Source organism: Corylus avellana, chromosome ca1 (assembly GCF_901000735.1).
Source record: "Corylus avellana chromosome ca1, CavTom2PMs-1.0".
Taxonomy (NCBI): domain Eukaryota; kingdom Viridiplantae; phylum Streptophyta; class Magnoliopsida; order Fagales; family Betulaceae; genus Corylus; species Corylus avellana.
Window position 1 is genome coordinate 38,577,560 of NC_081541.1, and position 14,155 is coordinate 38,591,714.

A 14,155-nucleotide genomic window follows, 5' to 3' on the forward strand; every position below is an offset into this window, starting at 1 on the left:
TTTATAATAACAGCACAAATGTAATAAGCATTTTTTTGTTAAGTTGTTACAATTTAACTCTTTGCACGTGCTACCTTTCAATTTATGAGTTTTGAAGTTTGAACGAACACGCATCAGCATTGTTGCTTATATTTCTTTTCCTACTGAGTTCTTTCTTTTATTCTATTTTAAATTGTATTTATCATATATTTTATATAAAGCTATATTACATTTTAGTTTGACCTCCTCAATAACAAATTCCTTGCTTCGCCACTGCTCCTTACTTAATAGTGACCCCCTCCATCTAATTAGCTAGCGATAAGAACTTGCCGTGTCGTCTATTATGCATCTCCTTCTCCTTCCCATCGTGAAAGAGATGAAACTGATTAAGAGAGAGAGAGAGAGAGAGAGAGAGAACCATTCAATTAAAATCCATACTTTTTTAGCTTTTAATTTTTAAAAAATAAATAATTATAAACTGCATTTCAATTCAACCATGGAAAATTTGTTAAAAAAAAAAAAACTTCAATATCAAGTGATAGGCACTTTTGACAGATTCTCGCAATTATAACGCCTAAGGGCATGTTTGAGACTGTATTTGATGGGCCTAAAAATGCGTTTAATACTCAAAAAATTAATTTGGAAAAAAAAAATACTTGTTTGATAAAAAAATTAAAAATGCTTTTAAGAATCTAAAAAGCTTTAAAAAAAAAAAGGCCAAAACTCACTTTTAACAAAAACTTAAAAATGAAGCTTTTGCCAAAAAACTTTTTTGACTTAAAAGCTCTATTTCTCAAATGCAATCCTAAACAGGTTCTAAATCTGACTCAGAAACCTACTCGTAACAAATTAATTAGTAGTCTCCAAGGACCAAGAGAGCTCATGTTGCAAATAAGTCCTAGTTTAAGGATGTAAATGCAAATAAAGTGATAATTTAAGTGGACAGTACAATTAACCTGATTTCTCTACTACTTAGTCTTAGAGAGAATATTTGGTTAACCAGCTAAAATTCATTCATGCAGTCTTAGAGAGAAAAGAGGGGAAAAGGAGGCACACGTGGTACTTGGTCAACCAGCTAACACTGAACTCTGCCAACTATTTTATCTTCTTTATTAATTGTGAATCTATAAGGAATATTTGACTATTCAGCAGCATGCAGGGAGCAGGGAGCAGGTGATTAGCCCCTTTTGATCGATATATATACTAGATTTGCTGCACAGATGGATATTTTCATTATTGCAAATATGTTATTTTCATTTTCCCAACTCTTCCAGATCGATTGAACCCAGAAAACAAAAAAAAATAGCTGCTGGAGAGAGAGAGATGGCAGCTGTGGTTCCAAAATCTATCAGTTCATCCACACTTGGCAAGGATAATAATAGCCTTCTTGACCCCCCAAAAGAGCTCGATGCTGGAGCTTTGTTTGTCCTCAAATCCAGAGGTTAGTAAGTTTTTTTTTTTTTCTTTTTCTTTTGCCCAATTCCCAGCAGTAAATGCATGCCAACCTTTCAAATGCTTCGTTTTTTTGGATAAATGGGTAACTTTCTATGAATGAATTTCTGGGTTGGTTTTGTAATTGTTCAGAATTTGATTAATGCTTAAATTTGAGGTAAATAGGGTCATGGCTGCACTGTGGGTACCATTTGACGACATCTATTGCGGCGCCGGCGCTTCTGAGTCTTCCTTATGCGATGCGCTTCCAAGGGTGGGTTGGGGGAGTAGTTTGCCTTATTCTTGCAGGTTTGGTGACTTTCTATTCCTATAATCTCCTTTCTCTGGTTTTGGACCACCATGCGCAGCTTGGTCGCCGCCAACTGCGGTTTCGGGACATGGCCACTGATATTTTAGGTTGGTGTTTTCTACACTCCTCATGCTTTCCCGTTTTTTATTGTAAATGTTCAACTATCTTTTTCCCATGTTCAACGGTCTAATAAAACAATTTTATTTAGTATTATAATATTATTTTGTAGACTTTTAATTGATTGTTACATAATTGGGATGACTTGAAAGTAAATTTCTATTTTTAAGTTCTTTCGGAAGTACTGAATTAATGGTTGATTTTTACAGTCACGTTATGGAGTTATATGGCATTCGTATAACAATCTCTTAGAAACTCAATTCTTATCTTACAACTATCGTACAATGCGATTTTTACTATAGTCTCAACTGACCTTTTAATTTATTTTTATTAAATAATAACTAATCCAAGAGTTATTTGGGACTGTCATATCACTATTATGAGATAAAAAAATTGTAATTTCCAACATTATACTTAAAAAAAGGAATATAACCTCTTAGATTTCAAGCAAGCTACTTTTAAAAAAAAAATTTAAAAAAAAAAAAATGGCGATGTTAAGAGTATTATATTTTTTTACTACATGTTCTTTACATATTACTGTGCTAATTTATGTAACATTTATTATGTCAGTTACTAAACAATTAAATTTAGGTATTACTTAATTTTTTCACTATTAAAATATTACCACATCAATTTGTAATTTGCATTACCTCTCTTCCTTTTTTTTCTTTTTTATGTGAAGCCTACTTTAAATCTGTGTTATGGTGGGCTTTTTGGAACTAATGCTAAATTGTCCAATGCTTTGCAGGACCACGATGGGGCAAATATGTAATTGGCCCACTTCAGTTTGGGATATGCTATGGCGCAGTGATTGCTGCTGCTGTTCTAGGAGGGCAGAACCTTAAGGTCAGTTGTGTCATTTTGCCACAAGTACCATACACATAATTCTTTTACAACTATTTTGTAATTTGTAACACGTCTCATCATATGATTTGAGCCAAAATTTATATACATTTAAGAGCATTAGCAATAACTTTCTTTAGATTTTTCTTAAAATTTATTTTTTGTCTCTTTATTCAACTAAACTCTACAATAACTTCCAATTTCATTATCATTTCTTTATACCATTTAAATATTCTTTTCAAATAAATGCTTGGAAAAAAAAAATTAATTTAAATATTATCCAAATAGATACTAGAAGAAAGAGAAAGCTATTTTATATTAGAGAAATGCTAGAATATAATAAAGAGATATGCTAAAATCTAATAAAAATTTCATATTTTACCCATAACAGTCCATGTGGCAAGATGTCACATCATCTTTTTTTTATTTTGTTTTTTTCCCTCTACAAAAGAGAAATGATATAATGGAATAAAATGATCATTTTTTGCCGATAAAAGTGTTAGATGACAAGAGATCATAGGCATCATCTATAATTGTTGTGGCTCCACCCACTGATAAGCATATGACCTCTTACCACCTAAGACTTTTATGGGCAAAAAATGGTTATTTTATTGCACTATAGCATATCTCCCCACAAAAAATATGACGTGGCATCTTGCCACATAGATTTTTATGAACAAAATGTGAAGTTTTTATTAGATTCTAGCATTTCTTTGCCTTTTTTCCTCCTTCAAAAATATGATGTGGCATCTTGCCACATAGACTTTTATGGGCAAAATGTGAAGTTTTTATCATAGAGAAATGCTTAACTTTATTAAAAAGTCTATATTTTAGCCATTTTAATCCTAGGTAGCATGGTCCATTTTAAAATTAATAGATTTTAAACAATAAATTAATAGATTTCTAAAAAATGAGTCATGCCACCTAAGATTAAAATGGCCAAAAGATTGACTTTTTAATGAAGCCAAGCATTTCTCATATCAAAAAGACAAAACGAAAAGAAGATGATGTGGCATCTTACCACATAGACTTTTATGGGCAAAATGTAGAGTTTTTATTATATTCTACCATATCTCTTTATAATAAAATAACATTAAGTGCTACATTAGATTTAATTGTTAGAGTAGCACTTTATGTTTAGGGAACATCAAGAGATCGAGTATGCTGCAAGTGATTTTTAAGAGTTTTTTCTACATTTAAAAAAGTTAATAAGACATGTTTGAACTTATTTAGGAAAATCCTCCATATATCACTAAGAAGAAATTATTCATAAAAAAAATAAATAAATAAAATTGATAAAGTAGAACTCCCATTTGGACTATAATCTTGAATATATCATAATGAAGCTGTTTGAGAAGAGATTTTATAGAGACATCAGACATGTACAAAAACTCTACATTTATTGTTTATTGTTTATTTAATTATTTATTTATTTATGCAGTTCATTTACTTGCTCTCAAACCCAAACGGGACAATGAAGCTTTACCAGTTTATTAGCATATTTGGAATCCTACTGCTCATCTTGGCCCAAATTCCATCTTTCCACTCCCTCAGGCATATAAATCTTGCCTCTCTTATCCTCTGTCTTGCTTACAGCGCTCTCGTCACAGCCGGTTCAATACACATTGGTAACTCTTCAAACCGCAATTACGTGGCAAGCAAACATTTCTTTGTGTATATATATATATAAGATTCTAAATACTCTTTCTTTGACAGGATATTCCAGGAATGCCCCTATCAGGGACTATTCCTTAAAAGGCTCCGAAGTGAATCGTGCTTTCGGTGCTGTTAATGCTGTTTCAATCATTGCTACAACATATGCCTGTGGAATTATTCCTGAGATACAGGTATTGTTTGCGGGAAATGCTACACGTTATTTTCTTAACTATCATTTTTTTTTTTAAATGGATTCAAATTTATTATTGAATTTGTAGGTCTACATGCAGATCCTACATGTTTAATAATAAATTTAAAAAAGATATTTATAGAGATGATTAGGAGAACGAGGCTTAGTATTTTGCTTAGAAAAATGGTTGAAATATTAATTAAATAATTAAATCAATAATTTATTATTAATTTAAGCTTTTAAGACAAATTGTGATTTAACAATAAAAATTATGAAAATGAAACATGTTATGTAAAATTACAAAATTTGGTCAAATTGTAATATAATTGGCTCATAACCATGGCCGTAGACGGGGCGAAACTATGTTCGTAGTTGGGGGAGTTTTTTTGGCAACCCCATAAAATTTTAAAATTAACAATGATGCCTTTTTCACCCACTATATATATAGCAAACTATAAAAATTTGGTATTCAAAATTGAAGTATTTTTTAAATATAATTTTATGGACATGTAATTTTTGTATGCAATTACGACCTATCACACGAGCACTAACACATAAAGAGACTATATGTATTTATGTAATATCATTACATGCAGTGCCTTATAGATTTCTTATATTTGCAGGCAACTATAGCTCCTCCAGTGAAGGGAAAGATGTTCAAAGGTTTATGCGTATGTTACGCTGTTATATTGACCACTTTTTTCAGCGTTGCAATCTCTGGGTATTGGGTATTTGGTAATCAGTCAATGGGCACAATTCTTGCCAATTTTATGGGCAATGGAAAGCCCTTGCTCCCAACTTGGTATCTCTTGATCACCAATGTTTTCACTCTTCTGCAAATATCGGCTGTCGCTGTGGTAAGTCCAACTCACAAGCACTTAATTAGCCTAACAATTCATGAAAGATTATGCCTATTTGATAAAAGCTAACAATTTCTGACACGACTCAGGAAACTTACACGAAATTGGTTGGTTAAGGTTAATGGGTCTAATCTGTTTAATTGAATAGGTCGGATTAAGACTGATCTATATAGATTTATACCTATGAGTCAATACAACTCAAACCCAATACGAAATTAGTGGTTAGGGTTAAGAAGTCTATCATGTTTAATTAAATAGGTCGGATTATAATTGACTTACATAATTTTATACTCATATCTCGATACGACCCAAACCCAAAACATGAACATAAGTTATCATCTCTACGATTCAGAGAGACAACATCTCTGGCCTTGTTTGTTAAACATTTTTCCTCAGAAAACACTATTTACACTTCCTGTTCTAAAAAAAACAAAATTAACATCAAAACATTCACTTTTTACTTTTTATATCACGTCATCTACTTTTTATTACTATTCAAATAAAAAAAAATCACTAGAAAACAAAATTTTTCTACTTTTAAACACAATTTAAAACTTTATACAAAATCAATCTCTATCGGCTACCGTGTATCAAGGGGGAGGGAAAGTAAAGTGTTTAACAAACGGTCTCAGAAACTCTGATGCGAGAATTAAATTTGATGAATATCAACGATGGTGATGATGCAGGTTTACTTGCAACCAACAAATGAAGTATTTGAGAAGTTATTTGCAGACCCCAAAAAGGATCAGTTTTCCATTCGCAACGTTGTGCCAAGATTGATTTTACGGTCACTGTCAGTGATTCTAGGTACACTTTTTGCTGCAATGCTGCCTTTTTTTGGAGATATTATGGCACTTTTTGGGGCATTTGGATGCATTCCTCTAGATTTTATTTTTCCAATGGTTGTCTACAATGTGACTTTCAAGCCCTCAAAGCGTGGCATTGTTTTTTGGGGAAACACATTGATAGCAGTAGCATCCTCAGCATTGTCTGCCTTGGGTGCAATAGCATCTGTTCGACAAATAGTTCTTGATGCCAAAGCATATCGTTTGTTTGCTGACGTCTAAAAATTAATATTTGTATCGGATCTAAGAAAGATGTGTGGAAAATTGCAAGAGAAAGGTTTGAAGCATTTCATAAGAGATATTATTTGTTCTTGCATATTTTCCCCTTTCCCTTTGTGTTTTTGAATATTTCAAAGGGTTGGACTTGGAACTACGTGTCGGATTCATTCCCTGGCTCAATGATATTTAAAGATTGTTTTTATTCATATGGTTGACCGCATGTTCATAATCCAGCTGAGAAGATCTGTAACTAGGGGATCCTTGGAGTACTTTTTCTTCTATGAGAAGATCTGTAACTAGGGGATCCTTGGAGTACTTTTTCTTCCATGATTACCTCACGAAGTGTGTCTGTCGGGCAAGTAATCGTCTGTCGTTGTCCTCACCGAGAGAAGGATGACCCGCCGAGCACAATCCGGCTTGAGGATGGATAGATCTTCCAAAACCTGAGAGTGAACGGGCTTTATTTGGCTTGAGTGGGGGTTTACAATTACAAGACTTGAGTAAGCCTCTTAATAAATGGTATCACATGTTTCTAATAGTTATTTTCGTACCCAGTTTCAGTTCTGCATTACTCATACAGACTCGTACCCGTGTCAAATGTCTAAAAACCAAACATGAAGAAATGAATGCTACTTTTTTGAAACGTTACTCAGGGTTACATTTGCAAATATGAGAATTTCTTGTTTGCTTTTATTTTACAGGAATGCACACACAAACATATAGAGAGGAGAGACTATATATATATATACACACACTACCAAAAAAATTGACCATTAACAGCAATATTTAGTAGCCACTAAAAGTAACATAGTTGACACTATTGATCAATAGCGTCAACACTAATAATGTTGATGCTACTACTTCGACGCTGATGATTAGCTTATGCTTATCGGCGTAGACCCAAAAATCGCCACTAATAAAACTTTCTTTGATGCTAAAAATTAGAACTGAAACCAATTGTCGACTTGAAGGTGGCCATCAACCAACTACAACGTCGACACATGGGGTCGACACTACAGGTGAGGGTCACCGCTAATGAATAAAAGAGTTAATATATATATATATATATATATATATATATATATAATCGGTAAAGCATTTCTCAGAAAACATTTCTGCATTTTCGATTTTGATAACTTCTGCAACAAATATTGGTGCTTGAGTTTGTACTCCAATCGCATAGACTTTTATCCACATAACCATCAAGCACAATGCAAAATACATTTGGTTCAACATGCAGTGAGTTGAGGTGAAATTGTGGGAATAAAACGCGCTAACTGCAAAGATTCAAAATTAACAAACTAGATATCCTTGAAAATTGTGACTGCAAGTTAAATTACCAAACATACATTGGAATGGCTGCATCATTTTCCCATGTAAAGCCATAAAATCAAGAACATCTACTCCAATGCAATGAGGCAAAAAAAAAAAAGGAGGCATCATGTTGATATACTTAAAAGTATTTATCCAGATTTGTAGAAAACATCCAGATAACTTTGACTAAAAAGGACTATTTACCTACAACATGCAAAGATTGCAAATTAAAGCATAAATGGCAAATAACGAGAATCGTATATGAGTGTGGTTTTAGATCATGGTACTACATCCACACGGAGAGAAACAGTGGCGGAGCCGGACAATTAATATTGTAAGGCTGCTGAACTAAAAATATGAAAAACATAATTTTAAATAAAAATTGAGTAATTCACACAATATATGCATCACAAAAAAAATATCTATAAAAGTTTATAAATATGTGTTCAAATTGAAATATTAGAAATGTTACATGTCAGCACTATATCAAAAAGACAGAAAACAAAAAAAAAGTGTCTATAACTGCATTTTACAGTCACTTAGAAGTACAAAATCATCAACTAGCGAATCTAAATCGAAGCTCTCAGCAATTTCTCTTTCAATATAGATAACTAAATTATTTGCAAGAAAATCCTCCTTCATTTCGTTGCAAAGTCGTGTTTTAACAATTTTCATTGCTGAAAATGCTCGTTCGGTAGTTGCTGTAAACACTGGAAGAGTCAAAACAAGACGAATCAATCTATCAATAAGATAGTATGTCTTTGATTTTTTTGTCTTTGCCAACCCTTGGCATAATTCTGCAATAGAGGATAAATTTTGTAATGTCGGATCAGTAAGCACATCAAATTCAAAATACCTCAATTGACATCTCAAATTAATTTTTTCCTTCTCAGAAAAATCAAGAGGATAATACTTCTCCGCAAGGATACATATATCGTCAATTTTGAAGGATTTGTAAGCATCTTTTGGATCCAAAGCTGAGCTAAGTGTCAAAAGTTCCATCGCCTTTTCACCAAACCTACTATCAAGCTCTTGCAATTGAAAGTCGATAGTAGTATTGAATATGTCAAAATGATAATGATGCTCCACTGTAATGTGATTCTTTTGATTACGACCTCGACGTTCAATATAACGAGCACTCAAATCCGGAATGTCAATTTCAGATTTCTTGCAGAAAGAGACGATGTTCTCAAGCAAATTATCCCAACCATCATCTCTCAACTTTTGGATAAGCTTTTTTGCAATAGAGACTAAGTGAACAGCATTCAAAATGTCTTGAGATTTTTGCTGCAAAACTTGACAAAGAACTTCAGTAATGCCCATGATTTCTTTCATTAAATGTAAAATAAATATGAACTCGAAGGATGTAAGCATGTTATAAGCAATATTAGCATCTCCTCGTTGTGAATAAGTGCCTCCTTCTCTTATAACATCTTCAAGCACTGTACAAGTAGCATCAAACATCCTTATTATGCTACAAATAGAATTAAAATGAGAACCCCAACAAGAATCATCGGCTCTTTTCAAAGTGTCAATTTGGTTAGCCCATTTTCCAGTTTCAAGCTCACCAATAGCTCGCATATGTGCAATTTGTGTTGCATGAACAGCTTGTAGTTGATCATGATGTTTACATGAAGCACTGACCACATCGATAATAAAGTTCAAATTTGTGAAGAAAATATGAACAGAAGCAACCTCTCTAGATGCAGCAACTAATGCTAATTGTAATGGATGAGCAAAACAATGAACATAATATGCACAAGGACAATCATTAAGAAATAATGCTTGCAATCCTTTCCATTCATCACGCATTTCACTGGCACCATCATATCCTTGTCCACAGATATTTTGAATATCAAGGCGATAACGAGAGAGAACATCAGATATTTCATTCTTTAGAGTCAATGCCGATGTATCTTTAACATGAACTAGATCAAAGAAACGTTCTTGTATAAAACCATCTTTGTCAACAAATCTCAAAACAATAGCCATTTGCTCTCTGTTAGACTCATCTTGTGCCTCATCAACAATAATGCAAAATTTAGAGTCTCCAATATCTTCACGAATTTTATGTCGCACTTTACTTGCAATGACTTGCAAAATCCTCGATATTTCATCACGTTGATTAACTGGATATTCACACAACAAAGGACGTAATCCTGGATCTCGTTCTATAGAAGAAACATCAACTTCATTAACACTAAGTGTGGATGATTTAAAATGAATCTTTAGTGTTTCCGCAATTAGAGATTCAAAAGGATGTTCTTCATCTTCAACCCTTGGAGATTTAAGATGGCGCTCATTGGGATTTGAAGTTTCGGCAATAAAATCCAATGGTGTATTACTTTCCAAAATGTCGGCTTCTTTCCTTTTGAAGAATGAATCAATAGTTTTAAACTTTGACATGATTCATGAACCTAAAATTTTCAAGTAAAATCACGACTCCGTAAGAGACAATCAAAGTTTATAAGATAGATGATCAAATTACCAATATACGTTACCGATAACAGAACAAATTCAACTATTTATAATGGGTACCACTAACATGTATTATTCTCTTAATGTGATCAAAGCCTAAAGAGGCTAAACAATATCATAACACAACAGCAGCAATATAACACTTCCGAAATAAAATAAAAAAAGTAAGCAGATTCTTACACTCTAAAGCACCATCACTCTCCTAGTAACAATTTGTATATATATGCCAGTGAGTGACCTAAATTATTCAGTCATCGAAAACCCATTTTTATTTTAACAAACCTTTAGTCCAGATTGGGTTTCTACTTTTCTTTTTTGTTTGTTTGATTTGGGTAACTAGCTTCGCCGAATTGAGAAATAATTATATGACACTAAAAACTGGAGAAGAAAAAGAATATACCAATAAAGAAGGGGACCAAAAATCTTGGGATACCTTAGTGTCACTGGAAAAAATCCAAGCCCCAATCAATTCCTGACCACCTATTTTCTGCCCTGAAAAGACATGACACCCATTCTAATTATAAACAATTTTTGGGTGCTCTTATTTCATCAAGGGGGGGAAAAAATCAAAGTTAAATGCATAAAATTAACCCTAAATCAATTTTAAGGGAACAAAGGATGCAAAACCCACCTGATATCAGATCTCCGGACCTTTACTCTTACAAGTTACAAATGCAATTTATAATCATTACAATGATTATGGCTTAGAGTTGGAGTTGGAGCGTCCGAGAGAGAGAGAGCGTTTGAGAGGGACCGAGGGAGAGAGAGGGAGAAGAGAAGGGAGAGAAGAAGCGTGAGAAAGGGAGAAAAAAAGAAACAATTTTTTTTTTAAATAGCTTGGGGGGCCACGTAGCAGACCAGCCAACCGAAAAAAGAAATTAATTTTTTAAAAAAAAAATAGCTTGGAGGGGCCTGCTTCATATAATTTTTTTTTTTTTTTTTCAATAGCTTGGAGGGGGCCAGTTTAGAATTTTTTTAAAAAAAAAAAAAAATTCCTTGTGGCGGCCACGACCACCTCTGGCCGACATGTGGTTCCGCCACCGGAGAGAAAGCTCAAAGGATAAACAAGAACTATCAAGAAAGTACGGAAAAACAAAACAACCACAAACAACAAGACACAAGTGAAAGATAGTTCAGTTGTAAGTCTATTCCCTAGACAAGCCAACATGAGAAACTTTCACCATCAACATGGAGGCTATAACATCCATGGATTGTTTAATCCATCGGCAAACCACATCATCCACACAAAACTTGCTCCTCAGGAAAAGCCTTAATAAAAACTGCAATCTATAGCCTTATAGAGGAAAATAAAATACATTTAACATAGTAAATCTATATATTCTAAATTTATATACCAGAAACCAATAACATCAAACATCTTGACAACATACTTCTCTGCAAACTGTAAGACAACTTTCAGACAAGATTACAAGGACCATGCTGTGACTCGTGATGGCAGCAGCAGTTAATTTCACTAATAGATGGAAAAAATCTCCACGACAAAATAAACCACTATTTGCCGTAATATACAACCAAAAAAATAATAAAAAAAAACAAACAAACAAACACCTTACCTTGGCAAGCAGATTTTTTTTTTCCAGTTCCAGGTGCTCCAGTCAAAAACATTCCCTGCAAATAAGTATGTGTGAGGCTCTATAATATAGAAATAACCAAACCAAAATAAGCGCACACCAAAAATAAAAAAATAAAAAAGAGCACAAGAAAAGCCATGACAACAAACCTTTATTGAGTAACTAGATTCTACAATTGTATTACATGGTAAGTGGGGTAAGTTAGAAAATGAAATCAAATCATTTAGGACAAAAAACCATGACATATATATATATCAAAGCTAATATGAAAAATATCCTAAATATTCTAACATATACCATAGCAAGCAATTTCTACCTTAATAGTAAAAACTATATATATGATGATAATATGGTTGAATGATGTTCTAGAGTGTCTATAGTAGACCTAATGTATGCTTACAAGTTACAAGGGAAAAAATAATAATAATAATTGGTGGGTCCAAATATGATTTTGTTATTAATATTTAGAAGTGTTGTGGGTCGTTTAAGGACAAACGCATGTCCATGTCTTATGCTTTATGCTTGTGTTACATTAATTTCTTGTAAGGAGTCTGTTGAGAAGTTGTAGTTGATTAGATGAATTGAATAGGGGAGATTCTTCCAACTCGTGGTTTTATGCATTCTGTTAGCCTCATCCAATTATGGAGAAAATCCTGTAAAGATGTACACAGCTGGTGAGAATTTCTTTTAGGGATTCTTTATCCGTTATCATAATTGGCATCCCAGAAACATGATTCTCATTCTCTTAATCCATTAATGTATTACTAATCTGTACCCAATTGTCTAAGCAAACACAAACCCACATGTTGCTGCAGTGAGCACTTCTAAAGGTAAAGCCACTGTCTTTGGTGATAAAAGTGATACATATATAATAATGTATGACAGCCAAAAAAGAAATAAAGAAAGAAGGAAAAAAGATTGTTACGGCCAAGGGCCTAAACAAAGCAAACACCATAAATAACAAGTTATATAATTAAGAGAGTGTGCTTGAACTTTACATATTCTCTACAGATTTTGTTCCCCATACTCGGAATACCAATGCTAAGCATGGTATTAACAATTTGCTTAGTTTCTGATAAAAAGGAATAATTTAACACTCTTTAGCTGGGGAAAAAAAAAACCTACGAAGATAAAGGAAGATCCTTCAATCCTACATTTTCCAACGATGTATAGTTCCTAACAAAACTCACTGCCCTTTGTAGAATTACCTGGCACAATTGAGATGCCCCTTTTCTCATATACCAAACAGCAGAAAATTAATGGAATTCAAATTGAATTTTACCCATTAGACCTCAAACTTCCCCACAACCAAACAACGCCTATTATTCTGAATCTCAAATATCCAGCCATTATTTGAAACCCCAGAACCCCAAACCCCACCTTTCATCAGTTTTCTCAGCACCCAAGCAAGGATTAACATTTAGAAGAAAAAAATAAAAATAAATAAAAATAAAAAGGTCAGTAATATTTAGTGAATATTGCGTGACATCTAGCCTTGGGCTTTTAACCAAACTGGTCTTAAAATCAAATTTCACCCCAAAATAGATTCCTAAAGCTTGGGAGACATACATACCTGGGAGAACTCAAGCAATCGCAGATTTGGATCTGAAAACCACCGGAGATTTTCAATTGATTCACGCGCAATATGCGAAAATTAGACAAGGGAGAAAATGTACCGCCAGAGATGGATCGCTGAGTCGCCGGAGACGAGTCGAGGATGAGAGAGAGAGAGAGATGGGCGTGATATTAGGCTAAAAAGATAGTCGAGTGACTCGAGTGAGAAAAAAAATGAGGGAAATTGAATTTTCGTGCGAAGCATGTAGCACCAATGGTCAATGGATCCGCCAAAATTTTCTCTAAAACGGGATCGTTTGGCTACCAGTGATATTAATTTATAGATAGAAGGGAAAATTATAATTTACCCCCAAAATTGACAGCGTTTTTTAATTCGAAGACTAAAGTTTCAATTTTTACAATCTACCTCTTCAATGTTTCAATTTTTTTCAATTCGACTAATATTATCCCAAATTTTTCATTTTGCCCCTAATTTTTATTTATTTTTTTTATTTTTTATGAAAAATAAATAAATAAATACATTTGGGGGTGCAAAAATGGCCAGATGGCCAAAGGGGTGGCTACTGCCGCCCCGAATTTTTTTTAAAATTTTTTATAAAAAAAATAAAAAAATAAAAATGATGGGCAATATGGAAAGTTTTGGATACAATTGGTCAAATTACAAAAATTTGGAACTTTGGGGAGGTTGGATTGCAAAAATTGAAACTTTGATATTCGAATTGAAAAACGCTGTCAACTTTGGGGGG

At 33.3% G+C, this 14,155-nt stretch overlaps 2 protein-coding genes across 2 annotated transcripts; one reads left to right on the forward strand and one right to left on the reverse strand.

Annotated features, from left to right (window-relative positions):
* The first annotated feature begins 1,128 nt into the window (after positions 1-1,128).
* On the forward strand, positions 1,129-7,068 carry LOC132167253 (GABA transporter 1-like). Its single transcript, XM_059578164.1, has 8 exons — positions 1,129-1,152; positions 1,254-1,420; positions 1,597-1,827; positions 2,586-2,683; positions 4,122-4,308; positions 4,397-4,527; positions 5,150-5,383; positions 6,073-7,068. The coding sequence occupies exons 1-8, from the start codon at positions 1,133-1,135 to the stop codon at positions 6,451-6,453; spliced, it is 1,449 nt and encodes a 482-aa protein (XP_059434147.1). The 5' UTR covers positions 1,129-1,132; the 3' UTR covers positions 6,454-7,068.
* Positions 7,069-8,191: 1,123 nt separating this feature from the next.
* On the reverse strand, positions 8,192-13,481 carry LOC132167252 (uncharacterized; the record flags this gene model as incomplete). Its single annotated transcript, XM_059578163.1, is given in 4 exon segments — positions 8,192-10,181; positions 10,643-10,734; positions 11,817-11,871; positions 13,408-13,481. A coding segment is annotated over 1 exon segment (1,890 nt). The 3' UTR covers positions 8,192-8,280.
* Positions 13,482-14,155: the final 674 nt, after the last annotated feature.